Source organism: Hyaena hyaena, unplaced genomic scaffold, assembly GCF_003009895.1.
Source record: "Hyaena hyaena isolate Hyena2069 unplaced genomic scaffold, ASM300989v1 scaffold_576, whole genome shotgun sequence".
NCBI lineage: Eukaryota > Metazoa > Chordata > Mammalia > Carnivora > Hyaenidae > Hyaena > Hyaena hyaena.
Window position 1 is genome coordinate 1,042,507 of NW_024081208.1, and position 22,551 is coordinate 1,065,057.

At 37.4% G+C, this 22,551-nt stretch overlaps 1 protein-coding gene across 1 annotated transcript in view; it reads left to right on the plus strand.

Moving 5' to 3' along the window:
- Positions 1–10,841: 10,841 nt before the first annotated feature.
- Positions 10,842–22,551, plus strand: part of NRK (Nik related kinase) — a 138,228-nt gene continuing 126,518 nt past the window's right edge. Inside the window, exons 1-2 of the mRNA XM_039256556.1 lie at positions 10,842–10,898; positions 18,699–18,764. Coding sequence (XP_039112487.1) covers positions 10,842–10,898; positions 18,699–18,764 — 123 coding nt within the window. The remainder of the gene's footprint in view (positions 10,899–18,698; positions 18,765–22,551) is intronic.

Below are 22,551 nucleotides of genomic sequence, written 5' to 3' on the forward strand. Positions count from 1 at the left end.
AATGAGTGAGACTGTGCATGTGTGGGGGCTGGATATGTCTGGGAGGGAAATGTGTTTCACTTTTCCTCAATTTTGCTGTGAACATAAAACTTCTCTAAAAATGTAAAATCTTAAAGAAATCTAAGATACTGTACCATAATTTGGTCACATAGAGTGGAATAATAGACATTTCTTATTGTATATGAGGTATATATCTGCATGTATTGTATTTTTTAATCTGAAGAATTGTTGATCTGCATAAACACTGGTAGGATTATAGTTCTTTATGAGCCTAGAAGTATTATTATCCATTACTATTTAAAAAAATAAAAATGAAAGAAAAGAAAAAAATATTGGCATCATCTATTGGGGCAAAAGTGTGGAAATATGAGAACCCTTGTAAACTGCTGGTGGGAATATGTTTGCTACCAAACATTTGGAAATTAGAGTTGCAACAACCGTTAAACATTTAAAATGCACATACCCTTTGAGACAGAAGTTTCAATTTTGTAAATCTGTACTAGATAATTTAAGCATCAGCGCATAGGATATATCTGTGATATTTTTGAAGGATTATTTATAAAGAAATAAAATCTGGAAGCTACTTGAAAGTACACCAACAGGTTGAATAAATTTTGATAGATCTATCTTATGAAATGCTATGTAGCTACTTAAACTAATGGGCTGGATCTTTGCACACTGACCAAGAAGATGTCCATGAAATTGTTAAATGTGAAAAACAGGTTGCATGCTAGTATATTTAGGAGCTCCCACTTATATTTAAAACAGACTTTGTTATGGGTTTGTTGTGTTAGTAAGAATACGGAGAATTGTGCGGTAAATATAGTTAACTCATGGGAAGTGAGACTGCAAGAGTGGATGTGGGACTATTATTATGTTTTCTTTTTTTTTTTTTTTTGAGGAGGTATAGGTGTTGTTTTTTTTTTTAATTTTTAAAGATTTTATTCAAATTCCAGTCAGTTAACATAGAGTGTAATATTAGTTTCAGGTGTACTATATAGTGATTTAATACTTCCATATAACACTTGATGTTCACCACAGCAGTTCTTTATATACCTCTATGTAGTCTTATTTTTATTCTGCTTTTACAATGAAGTTTTATTACTTTCATAATTTTAATGAAATATGCTCTTTCTTTTACATTTTCTTGACTACGATGAAGTTTAGTACATTTTCATATATTTATTGGTTACTTGTATATCTTCCTCTGTGAAGCCTACTCATAGCTTTTGACCATTTTTCCATTGGAGAGTTTCTTATTCTCTATCAGTTTGTAGGAGCTCCTTGTTTATTAGTGTTATTAAACATTTGTTGGTCATATGTGTTGCAAAAATTTTTCTAGGTTCATTGGATGTTTTTAGGCTTTTTAAAATATGTATTTGTTTGTTTTTTTGACAGAGTGTGAGCAGGGGAATAATTGATTGGATTTCACATTCCCAGAGTTGACACACTACCTCTGCAACACATACACACTACCTGATCCGAAAGACCCTCTTTAATGTTCCAACACCACAAAGAGAAAAACAGAAAAGGTAGAGGTAGATATTTACAGATTGTGATGAGAATTCACTTTGCTTGGTAACGCCTATGGTCAGGATGGGGTTAAAAGGAGAAGGAAGGAGTGGTAGCAGTGTTTGCATTGCTTGGCACTTGCTCCACATTTAAAAATAGCTAGTTATGTTTTTGTGTTCTACCCAAGTGTAGCATTTGTTCTGTGACTTTATATAAAATGTAGTTTCATGGGTGTGACTTAAGGATAGTACACGTCCCTAAGCTGGAAACAGAAGAGCAATGTCTTCTGCGTAAATAGCAAGAGACCATAATACATAAAGGAAAGGAATAGTAGTTGTACAGTTTCTCAGAATTGGTAAGGATTTAGAGTTGATTTAGTTCAATCTATTTTCTAATCCATGAGTTCTTTGTACAAATCCAGGGAAGATGATCATCTAGTCTCTGCTTGAAATATATTTCCCATTAGAAACAGCTCTCCTTTACATAGCAGCTAATTATCATTAGAATGTTCACCCTTAGATTGTTATGAGTCTTATCGTTTTGGAACCTCTATCTGTTGATCTTTCTTCCTAATGACTTTCTGTTAAAAATATCTGAAGATTGCTACTCCATTTCCCTAAAACTTACCCTCAAAAATTATATGTCACCAGTCCCTCAACCTTTCTGAATGCCATGATTTCTAAATTATTCACTATTCTACTTTCCCTAGTTTGGAAGCTATTTAATTTGTTTGAAATATAAGACCCAAAAATAATAACAGCTATTCAGATGTCTTTATCAGGTATGGGGTGCAATTTAAAAACTGTTTTTGATGTGGATATTTTATTGGCCTTTCTGGTATCACTGTAATACTTGATATTACCTTTAAAAGTAAATTTCTCACTTCTTATGCTTATGGGATTGATAGCTTGACTTTATTAAACTTATGAGCAAAGTTTAATACTTACACCTGTAAAATATCATCTGGTTGGTTTAGGCTAATAATTCTTGCACAATATGATTCCCTACAGAACGGACCTTCTACTTTAATGGTCTAGTCTATGCTCAAAGGGAATAAAATGTCCCAAAATTAAAAACAAAAGGAGGAGCAAGGCAGCCCAATTTCAGCAAGAACTGGCCCTCATTTATTTTTACTCTTTGCTCCATTTCAGTCTGTCCCCTGCCTCCCCTTTTTCCAACTCCCTGCTTATTCGTCATACCTGTCAACTCCAGTCTCGTTTCTAGTTTTATCTTCTCAACTTGTATGCTTCACTGCCTCCCAAACCTATGCTCAATTTATTGCTTGTCTCCTCTACCCTGTTCTGGCCTTGGGACCCTTTCCTTTGAACTAACCCTCTTTACTACTTTATGTCTCTGCCTAATCACTTCCCTAGCTCTACTCCCTTGCTCTGACCTTGGAGTGCCAAAACTAGGAAAACTGCTGTAAACATATTTTTAAGAATTCTTCCCAGTTTGAGCTCATCAACAAAAGTTATATGTATGTCTTTCATGTCGTCACCTAAAACTGATACATAAGTTGAACACCAGGCCAAGGACAGAAAATCTGTACCACATTCTTTTTAGAGTTTCTGTCTTTAGAATTCTGTTTATTTTTTTTCTCTAAATTTTAACAAACTTGATTTCTCAAATCATAGAGAATTGCACTGTTCAGTGACCACTGTGGCCACATGTGTCTATATAAATTTAAATTTACCTTAATTAAAATGAAATACAATTTAAAAATCCAGTTCCTAAGTCATAGTAGCCATATTTCAAGTACTCAGCCACATGTTGCTTATGGCTGCCATATTGGACAGTGCAATACAGAATATTTTCACTACCATGGAAAGTTCTATTGTACAGCGCTACTCTAGAATGTATATTTGATAATGCTCAGTATAAGTTTATATCAATATTATAAGTTCTTTTCAATTTGCTATTGATTTATTAGTCAACTTTTTGTTCATTTGGTCATGAATATGCCTATTTACACTTTATCCAGCCCACATTTGTCTATCTTGTCTAAAGGGATATTATAAGATCCTTTGTTGAAATAAAAATATGACTGTAGTAGTATCCTGGTCTACTTGGTGAGAAAATCCATTCGTTAGTTATTTATTGATTTGTAACAATTCATCCCAAAATGTAGTGGCTTAAAACAATAACCTTTTCTCATCTCTCATGTTTTCTATGGGTTAGGAGTTTGGGAGTGGCTTAGTTCAGAGTCTGTCATGAACTTGCAGTTAAATGCTGCCTGAGACTGCTATCATCTGAAGGCTTGAATGAGGTTGGGAAATTCACTTTCAACGTGGTTTATCACATGATAGGCAAGATGGTTTTGGCTGTTGACCACAAGCCTCAGTTCTCCTCCATATAGATCTCATCACAGGGCTGCTTCAGTGTTCTCAAAGCTTGGCAAATGGCTCATCACATATCAAGCAATCTGAGAGTCCTAGCTAGAAGCTTCGATGTATTTTGTAACCTAGATTATAAGTCATACATTATCACTTCCTTTGTATTCTATTAGCTGCATAGAGTCAGCCCTGATTCATTGTGAAAAGAGATCACACAAAGCCATGTTATGAATGACAAGATGCCTGGATCATTAGGGGATACCTTGAAGCGGTGATATTATTATACCATTCAACATAGAACATTAGTTGGTTTGTCATGGCTTATTATTAGTGTATCTTTTCTTGTTCCTGGGAAGCATCTCCTTGGACTCAACTGTATACTATTCTGTAAGAATAACCCTAACACCAACATCATGTTTATTGGTTTATAGTTTCTGGAATCTATTTTTTGTTCTGTTTAAAAAATAAGAATGTCTCCCATTTTCAAATTTGTGATGCTCTTGTGATGTTCTAAAGACCACCACAATCACATCTGAAAGGTTTCGTTTTTGGTTTCTGTTATTTTTCTTCTAAGTCTGTCTTTGGTTCTGAGCTTGGAGGTTTGCTCTGAAGTGCAACAGCTGTGTGCTTTCTATCAATCTGCTCAAACTTCGTTACTGTATCACAATAGTTTTTTGTTAAACTTATGTTCTTTCAAAACATCCTGGATTTTGTGTGCACACACATGTATGTGAGTATGCACATTGCTGCTTTCTAAACAGCAGAATCATGAACAATAACCATATATATATATATTCCAAATATATATACATATTCCAAATATATATATATATATTCCAAATATATATATATATATATATATATTCCAAATATAATCCTGCAATTTCCAGATCACCAACCAGCTTTTCTTCAGTCCTCAGAATTAAATACAGAGTTTATTTTTTCTTCTAATAAATGAAATGGTCAGCTTGGCAATTCAAGAACTTATAGATTCTGCTTTTTCCTTTGGAAGAAGATTTAAGGGAATAGTTTTAGAATGAGTTATATCTTTTATCTTCTAATAAATGAAATTATTGTTTCTTTTATCTTCTAATAAATGAAATTGTCAGCTTGGCAATTCAAGAACTTATTAGATTCTGCATTTTCTTTTGGAAAAAATTTAATGGAATAATTTTAGAATGAGTTATATCTATATACTTCACCTGGAAAGATATCATTGATACATGCTGTTAAGTTGTAAGGTAATATATATGGTATAATCCCAGTTTTTTTTAAAACAAACAAGAGAAAACAAAAGGATGAAGAAAGAGGTGGATGTGTGTGCGTGTGTGTGTGTGCATGTGCATGTGTGTTTCCATAGAATTTATGGGCATGGAGAAGAGTACAGAAGGATATATACCAAATCATTAACATGTTGAAGGAGGGAGTAGTGGTAGTGGTGGTGTGAGATTGGATAGAGAAGGTAGAGACTGTTAGGTTTTCTTTCATTCATCTTTGAATGTTTTGACTTATTCCATAAGTATGTATTGATTTTATAATTTTTTGATATAATAATATAAAACATTAAAAATATGCTCTCTATCAATATTACTTTCTCCCCCAGTGTCAGTGTTGTAACATAGATTTAGGAAAATATTGCCTATTATAGTTCCTATCATCAGTCTGTAGCATATTTTCATAATGATATTACTTCTGTTTCTTCTTTCCTTTTTATTCTCCATCAAAGGGATATCTATCCTGCTTATGTGATATATTCCTTTCTACATACAAGGATAATTTCTTAAAGTTTGGTGTTATTCCTCTTTTCTTCTTTGAATTTTCTCACTTCTCAAAATATACATTTTCTAGTTGTGGGATGCTAGCTGCAACTCTTACTTTGTCAAGCCTCAGTGTTAGGGAGATTATACACACACACATACACACACACACACACACACATTTCAACTATGTTTATTATACATTACGTATTCAGGATCAAATCCAAGTTTTGTTGGATTTGAAGCTTTTATAAGTTGGGGAGCCCACTTCAAAAAAGGAATATAGAGTTATCAATACAGAATTACTAGGGCCACTCTCCATCCCTTGGAAGTGCAAATGAGGTGTCTTGAAGCATAAGTGTCATTAGCATCAATAAATGTGCTTCTGTGTGAGTTTGTTCTGAATGAGGAAGAATGGCTAGCCTGAAGTTTCTGAGTTAGGAATTCCAGAATGGGAATGATATGGCCTCCAAGATGGAAAAGATAAAAATAAAAGGAAGCCCCGTGACCAACTTTAGAAATTTATCTGAGTTTTGGGTTAAATTTCCTTGTTTTAGTTCTCTTTATAAAACAATTGTCTTTTTTTAGAGTAGCATTCCAGTTTTCAATAGCAATGAGACCCATGTTCAGTTAGGATCAGATTTCCAGGGCCTCATTTTAGAAACAAGCATAGCTCAAATCATGCTGAGCTTAAGAGCATTCCATAACAAGTGACAGAAGCTTTGCAAACTATAGTCAGAAGGCAAACTTCATGACCTTTAGCCTGAGAAACATCAGGTGGCTTGTTGCTTTGTCCCCAGAGGAGTGGCAGATAGGAAATATCAAAAGGAGTGGTTGCAAGAGTGTTGGAGATTGTGGCAGAAATCGTACAGTTGCAAAGTTGTCTCCATAAAGAAGAAAGAAAACTTTTAAGAAGGTCCATTAATCCAGTGGTTCCCAAAGAAGTTCCCTCCCTCAACAAGCACTTCCTGAGATTCTTTCAGATATGCTGCCTCAGCCCCTTACAAGTATATCAGGAGATATTAGATCTTTAGCATTTGCAATCACAAGTGTTTGAAACTTTTTTTCAGGAAAATTTCTATATAACCTTATTTCACTATATTTCACTATATTTGCTTATTTCACAGCAAATTTGTCCTAACAGAAGTTGGCAAGACACTCATTTTCATGCATGAGGTGTCCGAGTAAAGAAGAAACAATAAATAACAGACTTTTTGTGTGCTTAAATGTTTAAGAAATGGCTAATAAAGCATATTGTGAGCTTCATTTCAAAGTGTTTATTAACATATACATTGCCAATCATAAATGTGTAAATGAAAAAAAAAAGGAGAAAAAGCAGCCTAGAACCTTTTGAATCTATGTACTTTACAACGCACACATGCTTTTGCAATATACTTTCTCCAGATTATGGTGACTAGCAATTTACATGAAAAAATATGCAGTTATTTATATACAGAGATGAAGTATTGATTTTGGAGTTGTTTTTTTCTCAAAAGACATCACTGGCTAGAGAGGAAGTACTATTAAGGGCTAAAGGACTAAAGAAGGGAGAGATGCACACTGACCCTCTGGAGGATCAAGTCCATACCCTTGGCACCATGTCATAGTACTCCTACCAACAGAGTTAACTGGCTATATAACCTTGCCTTTTAGCACCTCAGGTCTGCTAAGCACGATTGCTCACAAACACAGCCTCCTTCAAGACTTCACTGAATAAGGTTTGTTCTCAGCCAGAAAAACTCTCTGGAAGGAATAGGTATGGATTTTACAAGCATTGAAAATTGCTAGGATTTTTTTTTCCCTTGGAATTTTCTTAAACTTGAAATCCATGATTTTTCCCTGTGAGGAATGGATTACCATTTGGTAATCTCTGCTCTGGCAGGTTGCTAGCTACTCTTGGGTTATAACTGGGTTCCATTTCTTTTTATAAAGCCCTTGTTATTTCTGTTAGGAGGGCTTGAAGGCTGAAAGGGGGAAAGGGGAACTGGATAGCTCAGGGGCCTAGCTAATGTTATCTGATCTGACTTACCCTGAGGCTTTTTTGAATTTGGCTCCTCTTCACACAGTCTCAAAATATGCACCAGCCCTTCAGTCATTGACAAGTGGGCTCTGGAGTCAGACTGCCTAAGTTGGAAGCCAGGCTCTTCCAATTTCTAGCTGTGAGGCTTTATGAAAGTTACTTTATCTCTCTGTGCGTCAATTTCCTTGCCAATGAAATGGAGATAATTAAAATCTAGATGAGTTTTTGACAAAATTAAATGAAATAATATATACAAAACACTTAGATCAGAAGATATAGCAAGCAATACATTTTAGCTATTAAAAATACCAACAACCAAAAGGTAGAAAGCTCTCAGAGCCTTAAGATAATAGAATGGATTGGAAGAAAAAGAGATGTAATAAATATGGGACAAATAGTGCTGAAAGATAAATTATTTCCAGATAAAACACAGTCTGACCAGTTCCTAGATCCTGAATGGACTAGGGTTGTTTTTTATGCATTTTGAGGTCAGGAGAGAAAGAGAGAAAAAAATAACATTTTGAAAGGGGAAGTGGTGTTTTTGGGATGAGGAGAAAAGAAGTCTTGAAATCAGAAAACAAGTGCCCTATTTCAAAATTTCTCTCCGGGTTAAGCCTCGTGCTTGGGGGCCACCTATATGCCATCTGGTCTGTTAGCTAGGCTGACCTTCCCTAAACCTGCCACAGAAATTCCCATAATGCCAACTTACAAGGCAAAGTTTTCATGCTCTACCATGCCTCATTTTCCCTTGAAAATAATAACTTTAAAATGTGTAGGTTCTCTATCATGCTCTGGCCAAACACCTCCATTCCCACCCACACGTTCCCCTCCCCCCGGGGGGGGGGGGTTCCCGCCCTGCAGTGTGGCTAATCCCCATGGAGTCAAGAAGCCGCTAGCCTCCCATGGAGCCTTGCAACTAGAGAGCCCAAAATCTAGCCTGGATTCTTTTGCCTGGTTTGGACTTGTCTCCTTAGACAGATTTAAAAAGTCTCTGCCATCGGGGGCTACGGGGCATTTCCCCACACCCTACCTTCAGCAAACCGCACTGTCAAAAAAAAAAAAAGTCTTAACTTATGAACAGCTCGTCCCTTTAGAACAATTCTCTAGAGTTCCTTTAAATATTGTATTTCTTGACTCCGTGTTTTGATTTCTGAAAACTAGATATGTACACAAAAGTGTGGCTTTCTATTGACTAGGTCACCTGCCCATCTCTAGCCATGAATTGCTGTTTTCAGGCTCATATTTAGTAACATCCATAAGAGTTTACCTAATCACCTAGGAATTCTTGTACTGTGTTTTAAAAGGCAAGATTTTGTGCGGTGGAGTTGTCAAGATTTGGATTCTTGGAAAATGCAATTCTGTATGGTTTACATCATATTTGAATTAACATGAAAATTCGATCCAGAACACCCGAGTTTCTTTTTGATGGGGTTGGTTGTTGGTTTTCTCCGCACCCGTTAACAGAGAATTTATTTAGGGAGACCGGGTTTCTCAGACAGGCTGTGGCCATTACAGAGCTCACTGAGGCTCTGAGGTTAAGGAATGTAAAGAGGTCAAACTCAGACCTTGAAACAGACACGAAAGAAACAAAATCCACCAATATATAGAGAATAATTTAAAAAATTAGAAGCCTGTGTCAGAAATGGTGAGCTTCAGGAAGGTAGGAAGAATTATTCGTGTAAATCTTCCCACAGACAGCAGAAATTTCTTAATTAAAAAAGAAACAGGAAACAAACCGCCGCCGACATTGCGCTCCAACTCCAGAGTGCCGGTGCGCGAACGCAGTCTGAAAGTAAGCTCCAGGGAAAGAAAGCAGCTTCGGGACATTTTCTAAAGTGCTCTTTGCAGCTTATAATGCGGTTAGTTTTACGCACCGAATCCCTTTCCCATAAACTCTTCAAGAGGCGCCTTACTTCTTAAGACTAAATCCCGTTTGTCAGATTCTTTTAAAACATGTGTCAGATACCCGGTGCTTAGTGGAGGAAACGGAGGCGAAGAGCCTGGGCGCACTGAAACGTTTGCAACGAATGAGCGAATGAATGAAACCCGGCCCGAGAGAGCTGGAGACTGGGAAATTAGCAAGAACTTTCTCTGTGCTCTTGGAACGCAGCAAACTGCCAACTTAGAAACCAGGAGAGCTGGGGCTTCAGATATTCAATCAGTCTCTCTCAACTCCCAGCACCTGTGAACAGGTGCTGTTCCCACTGAGCAGCCTGGGCCTGGTACCAACTAGCTCTGGGCCAGGAAAGACGCGGCCCGCCTGAAGGGGACTTCGCAGCGGCCCTGTCCACGCCACACTGCCCTCATCCAGTGGCTTCGAAGGCCGAGCTGTGGTAGCCCTGCTGTGCACTTGGTGCTTTCTTCCCGCCCGCACAGGGGCTCGCCTAGGTCTGATCCCTAAGCCAGTGCCCAGTCATTCCTTTATCAAACTTGATGGATCTTTGCGTAAATGAAGCAAAAAATCAGAGAAGCCGAAAGAGCAAATAGACAACTAGAAAAGTCACAAGTGTTTCATGGAGAGGAGGGCGCAGGCTGTTTGGACTGTGGCAGAACTGTGAGGCCCAGACTGGGAGCGGCGCGGAGCGGGACCGGTTTTCCGGGGCTGGCAGCTGCCTCGAAAAAGTTTCCTGTGGAACACTCGCCAGCGGGGGCGGGGGCTGCTGGCGCAGCGGTGGATGTGGGAGGGGGCGTGCAGGCGGGGGAGGCCGCGAGGGGCGGCTCGCAAACCGTTATAGTCCTTCAGCACCTCCCTCAGCCAGTGGCCCCCCTAGCCCGCCTCCCGCCGCGCGGCTGCCCACCTGGCGACGTGACGCTGCACCAATCCTCTTCGAGCTGCTCCCGGGGGGCTCCCCCTCCTTGTACCGCCCCCCTTCCCACCCTGAAAGAGGCGCACCGTGCCTGGGAAGACACTGCCACTCTCGCTGGTGGAGCACCCCTCTAAACTTCTTGGTCTCCAGGACGGACGCTCAGGCTCTGCTCTCGCCTTGGCCAAACTTGCTTTCCCGCCTCTCAAACTCCAACTTCCCTCCACTCCTAACTCTTTTTCCCTCCACTTTGCCCTCCTCTGTCTCCCAAGCCACAAACCCCCGGTACCCGATTCCTCGCCCCCGCCCCCGCCCTCTCCCTTCTTTTCCCCCTTTTCAACTTCTTGTCCGATTCCACCTAAGCCTCCCTGAAACGTTCCTAACTCAGTCTCCCGCTTTCCTTCGGCTCGAAGCCATGGCGGGACCTGGGGGTTGGAGGGACAAGGAAGTCACGGATCTGGGCCACTTGCCGGTGAGTAGAGGACGCCCATCGCCTCCGTAGTGCTCTCTTCTTCGGCCTCTGAGCACTAGGGTAGGAGATGGACATGGGCAAGCCGGGCTAGGACAGAACTTAGACGGGACCACGGGTGTGGGAAGAGACCCCGGGAGTCGGGTTGTGGAAAAGGCGCCCCCCCAGGCTCCTGGGCCGCGCCAAACTCACTAAAAGGCAAGAGAAACGAGGTGGCAGTGGGATGGTGCGGGTCCTGAACTACAGGGCATTTTCTAAATGTGGCCCGTTTTGTCTAGCGGTGCTCGGGTACCTGTTCTTGCGGGGCTTGAGGAAAGGCCAAAGAGAACGACGACGTGTGGCTTCCTGAGAGCACTCTTTCCATGTCACCCGCCGCCCTGTCTTTTGCTTCTTTTGCCAAAAGAGATGCCCACTAGCCTAGCGGAGTGACCTCGACTTCTAGGTGACAGGGGGCTAGAAAATCAAGGCTTTGGAGTCTCATTTCTCTCACTTTATAATGGCGCTTTCTAAAACCTTATTCTGCCAGGGCACTGTTCCGGATTTAGTATTGCAGGAGCGAAAGCACTCGACGCCGCTTGTGGAAGAAGTGAATTTTGCACACCCCAGTTCGAAAAAGAAAATATTGCGCTCACTAGCTAACCAGATAGAGCTTTTTCACAGGGTTTTCGTTTGCGGATTCTCTTTTTTCCGATGCCCGGCTTTCCTCCAGAGTTGTAATCGATTGGTGAGCTATTATCGCTGTCGTTATTAGCAGACTTATTATTTTAGCAGTGCCGTTAATTTCATTGGCATCTGGTCTCTGGCAGATATTGGATCCCACCCAACTCCGTTTTTTAAGTTCCCTTTTTAGATTGGCATTTCACTCGCACCCTCTCTTGAATGCAAAGGGCCCCTGGACTCTGAAAGGGAATAAGCATGCACTGTGCTGGAATGATCGCCAGGCAACTGTAGTTCAGGGCAGAGGCCTGCGTGCTTTGGGAAAAGCTAAATATTAACCTTGAGGTTATAGGACTATTCAGAGTCACAGTGCTTAAATTTTACACATATTTGGCATTTAAAGATTGTCGTCTTGATGAGGGCAGACACCTGTCCCCATCAAAAATGGGGCATTCCCCAAGCCTCACCTATATAATTTTACACTAGAATGGTGTAGAGGAAGGGGTGATGCACACGGGTAACATTTTAGCAAATTGTCCTCAGCGTTAAAGAAAGGAACCTCAATATTGACATGTTAAATTGCAAATATTAGCATTGTGGTTATTGATACAGCTTTATAAAATAAATTCACAAAATTTTTAAAAGTTAAATCTTTTTTCACCCTGCATGCATGAAATTTCTGGCATGTGAAGGCCTCAACTGGTGGTTTCCTTTCTGAACAGAATTTTCATATTTCGACCAGATTTACTCTGAAGTAAAAGTGTAAAACCAACGAATAAAATATTACCGCCTTCCAACATTCTCTATGTATGGTGGGGGAAAGAGAAAAAAAAAAGGCAAACTCGCGCAAATATGTGAAACCACAAATAAGCAAACTGAAATAAACCCCTTTTTTCTAAAATTGACTAAAGAGTGGAATGGGTAAGACCTCATAGAAATGATATAGTAGGGAATTCCAAACCCAAGGGGAAAAAAAGGTTTTATTGCCACAAAAAAGGGGGGGAAATGGCCCAGACTAACTGACCCGGTCATGGCCCTGGGATTAGAACTTGGTGAGAGCTGAGGAGATAAGGGGAAAGGCTGTAATCTTTACATTGCAGTTCAGTGCAATATTAGTTTTCTGGGTTTGGGGAGAAAGATGAGGTTGGTTTTAATGTAGGAATAGAGGAAAACAAAACCTCAGGGCATTGATGCTTAATCTCGTTTTACAGACTTCATGAAAGTCTCATGAAGTCCTCAGCTTCTAAAAATTTTTAAATTTCTATTATACAGGATCCATTTTATCTCATTGTGGAGGTCTTCACCAGTGCAAATTATGTATATTTAAGCAAATTATGCCTAATTCTCCCATCTCCCAAACATCCAGGTCTAAACCCTAAGAAATCTAACAGAAGAGTAGCACTCCATTCAGAATTTCCTTACCATCACATTCTAAAGATGCAAAAAATTCACTATTGCTTTGGTCATTTAGGTATATTTAAATGATTTGATATTTCTTTGCATTTGGTTTATTTCCTGAGTCTCTGAAGAAGTAGAAGTAAAAGTAAATAAAGAAGTCAAAAGACATCTAAATTAGCTGTTCGTAAGTTTGCACTTTTATGAAAAGTAGATGATAAAGTAAAGAAACATGCATATCGTGGAATGTCTTGTGATAATTAGCCTCAATGTAATGATCCTCCTAATATATTAAGGTCAGAAGGTTGGCATCAATCAACACCAAATATACCAATTTGACAATATCCAGATAATACGGAAAGATTCAGATCTTGGTGTATCACATTGAGCAAAAAGTAATCTTGCACATTTTAAAATAATTAAATATGGGTCTAGTTTAAAACTGATATATTATGTCCTTTGTAGAGCTGAACAGCTAAATGACCACAAGACAAGGACCCTAGAGATTGGTCAGGCTTGCTGTGCAAATTTGGATTTTAAAAAGGTGGTAGAAGGTTATTTGGTATTTTTGTTATTAGATTTTATTTTTAAACCTAAAATAGTAAGCAAGAGTGAACGCTAGGGAAGCAGGAGAGGAGGGGATGGAATTATATAACATTTTTTGCATAATGCACTAAGGTTAGAGATATAAAATAAGAGACCCAACATAGGAATCAGCGAATGACAGGTCAACTATATTTAATAGGTTGCTATAATTTTTTTTTCTGATTTACCATTGAATGAATATTTCCTATAGGTGACAAAACAAAAAAGAAAGTACAGAGTCTTGTGGTTTGTGCTTCCGTGCTGAAAACAGAATTGCAAATCCTTATGTCTTTGTGTGTGTGCGTGTGCACGCATACATAATACGTATGTATTATTTTCACCTTGCCTGTCAGCAATACCTGGGTCTCTCTGTCTCATATATATACATACATACATACATATTAATACATACATACATATTAATTTTTTTCTCCTTGTATGCCTATGTCACTCAATCCTTGGGACTGGAAACTATTTCTTCATCTCCAAATCTGGAATGTCTTTCACTATGATAGTCCCCTTTGCCTTCTGTGCCCAGTATGGTAATGACATTCCTCATGGCTGTGGCCTTGGTATTTGATACTGCCATGTGTAGTCCTAATCTATATTGGGGTCAGGATTAGACAGGCCTGGAGGACAGTAGTGGCAGAGGTGATCTGAAATAGCACATGATCCAAAGACTATATTTGAATTACATTAGGTTTATATTTAAATATAACTGTCAGCTCTCCCAGTCTTCTACCACCCAGACCAAGCCTGTCTTCCACACTCAGTCATGGGAACCTTCCAACTTTACCAAGAACCTTAGGCCCCTGTTTTGAAGAAGTTTTACTTTCTAGACCACAAATATTGAAACATTCAGCATGTCTTCCATTATGTATTTCAGAGCATCACCTTAGTTTCGCATTGTATTTCAATCTATTTTCTCAGCCCCCCACCCCCCAACCTCTGCCACTTTCTAGAGCAGTTTGTATTAGTGCACAAGAATAATGCACAAGAATCATTTGGGTTGATCGTGGGACGCATCCCCAGAAATTCTGATTTCATAATTCCATGGTATGGATAAGGCATATGTATTTTAAAAAAGATTCCCGAAGTCTATACAGTCCATAGTTTGAGAAACATTTGTCTTGAGGAAAAGATTTTTCTTTCTAGACTTTCCACTTGAATTGTGAAGCCCATTCCTCTATCTCTGTAACTCAGTCTGGCACTTACTGTGCTATATATGTCATTTTCAGGTTTTCTCTTCATAAACTTTTCATAAAATCTCTACTTCTAATATTTAAAACAAAAGAAGACAAGTTTCTGCTAGTCCTAGGTGCTATGTAATTTTTCCCTTTCTTTAGCTGTCTAATGGCTTGTTCCCTAGTTCTCTTTTTTTACTGCCCTAAATCTAAAACTCTTCGCTACCCATTAACCATTTATTAGTTCCCTTTTGTTCTTCATTTCTGCTATATGTGGTCCTGTTGATCACCCTCTGCTTTTGAGTCTCCTCCATGACCGTTAAATACTGCCTTCTAGTGGTTCTTTTTCTTCCTGTTACCCCCCAACCCCTATCCTTAATAAAATTATCCATCAAGGTGCTGATTCTTTCCCCCTCTCCTTGAATTCAGAAGACAGAAATAACTCCTGAAAAGTTTGGGTTTCAGAGAGCAACTAGACTAAGACTTTTAAATTGCAGGAGATATTTTAGATACATAGAAAATATAACAAAGTGTAAAGGATTTACCCATTATGGTTCAAAATATTTTAAGACTAGAATTTTCATAATTTCTTTTGAGAAAAACTTTTACAAATTTTAGAGTTTCTTGTTTACTGACCATTTTTAACCAAATAGAACACCAAAGTATATGAAACCACCAAATAATTTCCAAATTATTATAGCAATCATAGATACAGAGACTTTTCCTCTGCTGGTTCTCTTACCTCAGAGAAGCAGGGCAGAGGAGAGGACCAAGTAATTATGGAGACTCCTCTGATAGGGACTTTTTAATGTCATAGATACCAAAAAATGTTCTTTTCTCAATTTTTCCTACCTTGGGAGCCTGGAATAGACTTTCTGTATCATTCAGTGTAAACTCTAATATAAGAAATTGAGTAATGGTACCCTAGTAATTACCCATTATGGGCACAGTCTCACCTCTTTTTTTTCCCATTTGACAATTATTTAGTCTTGAAAAATACTAGAATGGAGATGGGGAATAAAAATATTTCCTGACATAAAGGGAAAAAAAAAGTACTATTAGTATAGATGAATGTTAATTTGAGCTGCCTTTAAGAACAGAATATTTTTTATAGCATTCTTTTTAAAAATGTGAACATGAGGGAGCACCTGGGTGGCTCAGCTGGTTAAGCTTTAGAGATCCACTCAGGTCATGATCTCACGGTTCATAGTTCACATTTCTTAAATTGGAGCCCCACATCAGGCTCGGTGTTGACAGCTCAGAGCCTGGAGCCTGCTTCAGATTGTGTGTCTCCCTCTCTCTCTCCCTTTCCCCTGCTTGTGATCTGTTTCTCTCTCTCTGCCTCTCTAAAATAAATAACCATTAAAATTTTTTTTTTTAAATATGAGCATGAGGAGAATTAAGATGTTTTGGTCATTTGTGAGCAGAAAACATTTCCAAACAACATGAATATAGATAAAATAGGGCCTCCAAGAATTCCACAGGTATTTTATTATCCCCATTCATTTCTTTGCTTTTTTGTTGAGTAATTAGATACTTGAATTCAAATATGAATAATGCATTATGTTTTTGAAGGCTAGAAAAAAGCTTAAAGATATTTAGGACTTTTGTGCTCAAAGATTGAGAAGTAAAGTTGTTCAGATAATATAGTAATTCTTTAATATGTGGTATTTTTTCAGCAGTAATTCTCTAATATGTGGTATTTTTTTCAGCTAAAGTGTAGCTTTAACTATAACAAAGAATGGATTACCAAAAGGAATCAGCTAACATATTTGATTCTTTTGACAGATGGCCAGAGGTTGTTCCTCCAGAATTAATAATGTTTAATATAAATCCCTCAGTGATATCCTTCAAAGAAATATGCTAAAGTGATAAAGTCTTTAAGCCAAACCTTCACAACTCCTTTGTTGGCTAACTTATTTTCCCATAAAACTTTCAATGAGTTGTAATAAAAATGATATGCTTAATATCAAGGCCACTATAACAATCTATTTTTACTTCTCTGAAATTCTCAAAATTATCATTTTAAATAACTTATATTTTCATTTGGAGTGTATTACCTGTACTATTTGGTTATAATAATAAAGTGCATTTTGTGACATCGATTTTGATGATGACTTTAAGAACGTAGGCTGCTGTTTTCTCTAACAATGGTCATATCAAATCCAATCAGGATTTTAGAACATTAGAATCTGATTATTTCCTATACAATTTTAAAGCTAGGAAATCACCTAATATAAAACTTTCATTTTATATATGGAAAACTTGAGTCCCAGAAAGAGAAAATGTCTTACTCAGAGTCATATAGTTAATTAATGGCAAAGCTGGGGCTAAAACTCCAGTCTCATGACTCTGTCCAGTTGAATACTTATTGACTGAAGTAATCCCAGAACTGTGTCAATTTCCTATGACAGTTTTGTTAGATTACACAAATATGACAGTTTTAAGAAGTCCATTGTTGCAGTCATAATACATTGCATATCCTCAATAGTTCTTCTGTTTAGCTCACATTTGTCACAGTGATAAAAATGTTTTCAAACAGGGTTAAGCAAAGTTTGTATTTATGAAATGTGTTTTCTATATAAGGCATGTGAATCTCTAAAGATTTGCCAATGATCCTACCACTTTGTGTATAAACTGGTGTCTACTCATATCTCATTTAGGTTTTGCTATTATAGCAAATTAAGCTGCTAGGATAAAAAAGTTTAAGTAGTTATAAAATTTAAGAAACCGTGCTTTGTAGTGAAGAAGAAAGGGATATCCACAGGAAAGTTAAGGAAGCAATGTTTAAGAATGAATATGGAAATCTTAGGAATCTATCCATAAACATGTTTATTTTGTCTCCTATGATGCCACATTCAGACTTAAGACACAAAAAATGTCATCAAGGAATTTATGCCATAAAAAGGTATTCAGCTGCTGCAAAAACTAACTTAAAAATAAACAACACCCCCTCAACTGTCTAGTTTTAAAAAACTGCTCTTAATGCCATGCTCTTGTTTTGCTATTCATATATATTTTTTAATCTGATTCTATTGACTTATCCTTGTTCAAGGAACAATACATATTCTTTTTGGGGTAGCACTAAAGATATATTTATTTACTTATTTACTTTATTGAGGTATAATTAACATAGTATTATATTAGTTTAGATGTGGAATATAGTGATTCAACAATTCTATACATTAATGAGTGCTCATCACAATACATTTTATCTATTTTGCCCATGACCCCCCCACATACCTTCCCTCTGGCAACCATCAGTTTGGTCTCTGTATTTAAGTCCGGTTTTTTGTTTGCCTCTCTTTTTTCTTTGTTTTGTTTCTTAAATTCCACATATGAGTAATATTATATAGTATTTTTCTTTCTCTGTATGACTTATTTCACTTAGCATGATACCCTCTGGGTTCATTCATGTTGTTGCAAATAGCAAGATCTCATCCTTTTTCATGGCTGAGTATATGCCATTGTGTATATACCACATTTTGTGTTATTCATATTTAGAGGTGAATATTCTTTCATGAAAATTACTAGTATGTAAATAAACTACCCAGGATTTGTATCCAATATCTACTCATCATTGCTGCATGCTAAACTTTCAGCCTATCTGTTTGGCACTCAAAAAAATGAGTATGTCATACATAAAAGAGTATGTCAACCAAAGATAGATAAATTTATTTCTATTTTAGTAATTGTTTGAATTGCATTAGGAATATGCTTCAAATAGACATAATTGTATGCATTTTACAGGTTTATGATAATTCATTATACAACTGCTTAGTGTTCATATCATTGTTTCTTTTCTGTGACTATACTCTGTCCAGGAAAATTGTGACATGTTTATTCTTTTGGTAAATGACACTTATGTTTTTCCCATGGAAATTCTAAAGGAGCAAGGCAGATTGGCAATACAATTCTAGACAGCTGAATACATGCCTATTTTTCCAAGAATATTGACAGTTTTTGTTCTACATTTTTGTAGGATCCAACTGGAATATTCTCACTGGATAAAACCATTGGCCTTGGTACTTATGGCAGGATCTATCTGGTAAGTGGAGTTAGATTACATATTGGTTCTTCGTGTTCTAGTAACAATGATTGCCAGTCAAAGCTCTATATTGCAAAGCAAATAGTCACAAAAGCATTTCACTTTGAGATGAATCAAATTAAGATAGCTCAGTGATGTCTATGAGAATCATTACAAAAAGAATGGATTGTAAATCTACAGTGAATGAACCAACCAACCAAAGATCTAAAAATTATCAGCAAAACATTAATAAAATCATCAACAGGAAAAGGAATTAATTCAAATAAGAAGTACCCAAATAAAAATATCATTTGTTTCATGGTATACATGCATACCATTCTAATTACTCACATTCAACTTTTAAACTGAATGTTACAAAAACAAACATTTCAACATTCTACATCATACTGTGTGTCTGTGTGTGTATATGTGTGTGATAGAGTTAGCCAAATAATCTAACAAGAAAAACTCTGCATTTATTTAATGATTATTTATCAAGCACAAAGTATGTGCCAGGCACTGTCATAGTCTTTGGAGATAACGTGATGACCAAAATAGATGATACTCCTCTTCCAGGACTTATGGTCTAGAAATGTGTAAGTAATTAAATGTATGTGTGTGTGTGGAAAGGGTTGGGAGAGGCACAGTTTTACGTATGTAAGGACACAAATAAGTGTTTACTTGCAATTGTAATATATTCCTTGTGTGGTTGTTGAGGATGATGTTGATGCATTCTAGGTAAAGGCAGGGACACTGTTAAGGGCTGGCTTGGAGATGGGCTTACTTTAGTGGCCCTATCGCCTTGATCAGGCGCCCTTCCCTCACTCTCTAATATGGGAAATAGGCATTTTCTCAGTCTTTTATGAAGTTCTGTACAATGTAGTAGTCCGTTTCCCTAGACCTGTCCCTCAAAAACCAAATCACTATCACTAGACTGATCCTTACTGTAGACCTACCGCAGGTCCTTCCTCTGCATATGGATTGTATAGAGGTGTCCTGGTATAGGTCCAGTGGAAGGGGTTTCATTATAGTTCAGACAGAGTTGCCCCCTGCTTGCCAAGTCTTGTACCTTAAAGCTGCATCTGCCTAGAAGGAGCTTTAAAAAAATTCATGCACGCAAGTTGGGGTGGGGAAAATCTTTAAAATTTGCACAAAAGTATCTACAGCACTGAAGTTGAGTAGTAGAAGTAGCATTGTGGAAGATTCCTAAAAGCAGAAAGTACCTTGGTGAATAACGTTTCCAGAGAGAATGCCAATAATTGTGACAAAAGTTTTTTCAAGCCATTTTGACTTTACCTATTAATGGAATCAATGAGGTATAGACAGTGATGTGATACAAACACAAATATATTGTTTATGTTACCTCATTTGCATCTCAGACTGAGCGATTAGTTAACAATTGTGTGATCTAGGTGAATTTTGCCACCGTATGCATAAATGCATCCACCTACTTGCATAGAAGTTCTTCTTTACCTCTTTATGGTGTATTTATAATCTCTATGACTCCATACCCATTTTAATTCTTGAAGGGTATGTATGTGTGTGTGTGTAAGTGTATGCATGTGTTTAAGTGTGTGTATTTGTTTTGATCTGAAAGAATAAAGCTCTCTCCACCACCAGATTTTAGGAATAAAAACCTCAGTCATATAAGGTAAAAGGCAAAGGTAAGGTTAGATTAACACACAAAGATGGTTTCTCATCATCAGTCATCAGAACTGTGATGCCATAAAAAGAAGAAAAGTCAAGAGGGTAAAAGGTGAGTTGTGTATGGTAATTCCATCTCTTTTTTTAAAACTAGGGTTTATTGAGATGTACTTTGTATTTGGTAAAATTTGCCCTTGTAAGTATACAATTCTAAGAGTTTGAACCAACACATTTCATCATGTAACTACCACCAGGATCAAGATTTTTCCAACATACATCTTAAAATACACAGTATAATTTCAGGTAATATTCTTCAAGTAATACTTCACTATGTGGTGTCCCAGCTTATATACTATGGTTATAGTTGTTAGACATTTTTCTTTTTTAAAAAATTTTTGAATGTTTATTTTTAAAAAATTTTAATGTTTATTTTTGAGAGAAAGGGAGAGACAGAGTGCAAGCAGGGGAAGGGGGAGCGCAGAGAGAGAAGGAGACACAGAATCCGAAGCAGGTTCCAGGCTCTGAGCTGTCAGCACAGAGCCCAACACTGGGCTTGAACTCACGAACCACGAGATCATGATCTGAGTCGAAGTCAGATGCTTAACTGACTGAGCCACCCAGGAGCCCCTTTTTATTTTTATTTTTGAGAGAGAGAGATAGAGTGCGAGTTGGGGAAAGGCAGGGAGGGAGAGGGAGACACAGAGTCTGAAACAGGCTCCAGACTCTGAACTGTCAGCACAGATCCCAACTCGGAGCTTGAACTTGGAAACTGTGAGATCATGACCTAGGCTGAAGTCAGAAGCTCAGCCGACTGAGCCACCTAGGCACCCCACATTTTTCTTTTACGTGTGATATAAACCCACAATACTACTTCTCTGTTCCCCATACTCAATACTATTACTTTTTATTTAGTTACCTTTTAGAGCAATTAAAATGAAGAAAATATTTTTTATTCACTTGAGCCATTTCTGGAATGTTAATTTCTTTGGAAATATCCAAGATATCTATACTTCTTAAGCCTGAAGAATTTTCTGTAATGTTTCTTATAGTGCAAGGCTTCTGGTAATGAATTCTCTGCTTTTATTTATGTGAAAGTCCTTCATTTTTTCTTCATTTTTGAAATATATTGACACTGGATTTAAAATGTTATGTTGATGATTATTCTTTCAGCAGTTTAATGATATCAGTCTATTACCTTGTGGTTTGCATAGTTTCTCAAGTCTGCTGTCATTTCTATCTTTGCTCCTTTGTATTTTTCTTCTTGCTAATTTTAAGACTTTTCTCTTTAACTTTGGTTTTCAGTGGTTTAAATATGAAATGTCTAGGTTTTGTTTTTGTTTTTTGGGTGTAAGCATGTGTGTCTTTGATGGACTATCATCCTTGGGGTTCTCTGAACTTATTGGATGTGTAATTTGACATATTGTATTATTTGGGGGAAATTACTGACCTATATCTCTTGAAATATTTTTTATTTTGCTTTCTTCTGTTTCTTCTCCTTATAGAAAACCAATTTTATATTTGCTAGGCCATTCGATATTAATATACACGTCTTGGATGCTCTATTTTGTTTCTTATGCATGTGTTTGTATGTGTTCATGTTTATTTGCTTTCATTCTCTTTTCTCTTTGTGTTTCACTTTGGATCCATTTTTTTCCTATTTTCAGTTTCACTTCTTACTTTCTCAACTTTTTTGAATTGACTGATAAGACTATCAAAGGCATTTTAAAATCTATTTTACTGTTTTTCATTTCTAGCATTTTCTTTTTTTTATTTTTTTTTATTTTTTTTATTAATGTTTTTTTTTTTTTTAATTTATTTCTAGGAGAGAGAGAGAGACAGAGACAGCGCGAGCAAGGGAGGGTCAGAGAGAGAGGGAGTCACAGACTGAAACAGGCTCCAGGCTCTGAGCTGGCAGTCAGCACAGAGCCCGACGCGGGGCTCGAACCCACGAACCGCGAGATCATGACCTAAGCGAAAGTCGGACGCTTAACCGACTAAGCCACCCAGGCGCCCCAACATTTCTAGCATTTTCACTTGACTTTTTTATAGTTGACATCTTTTGAAATCTCCACTTGTTCATGCATGTTTTCCATGTTTCACTAAAATATTTCACATATTAATTATAGTTATGTTAAATTTTCTGTCATACTTTGAATATCCAAGT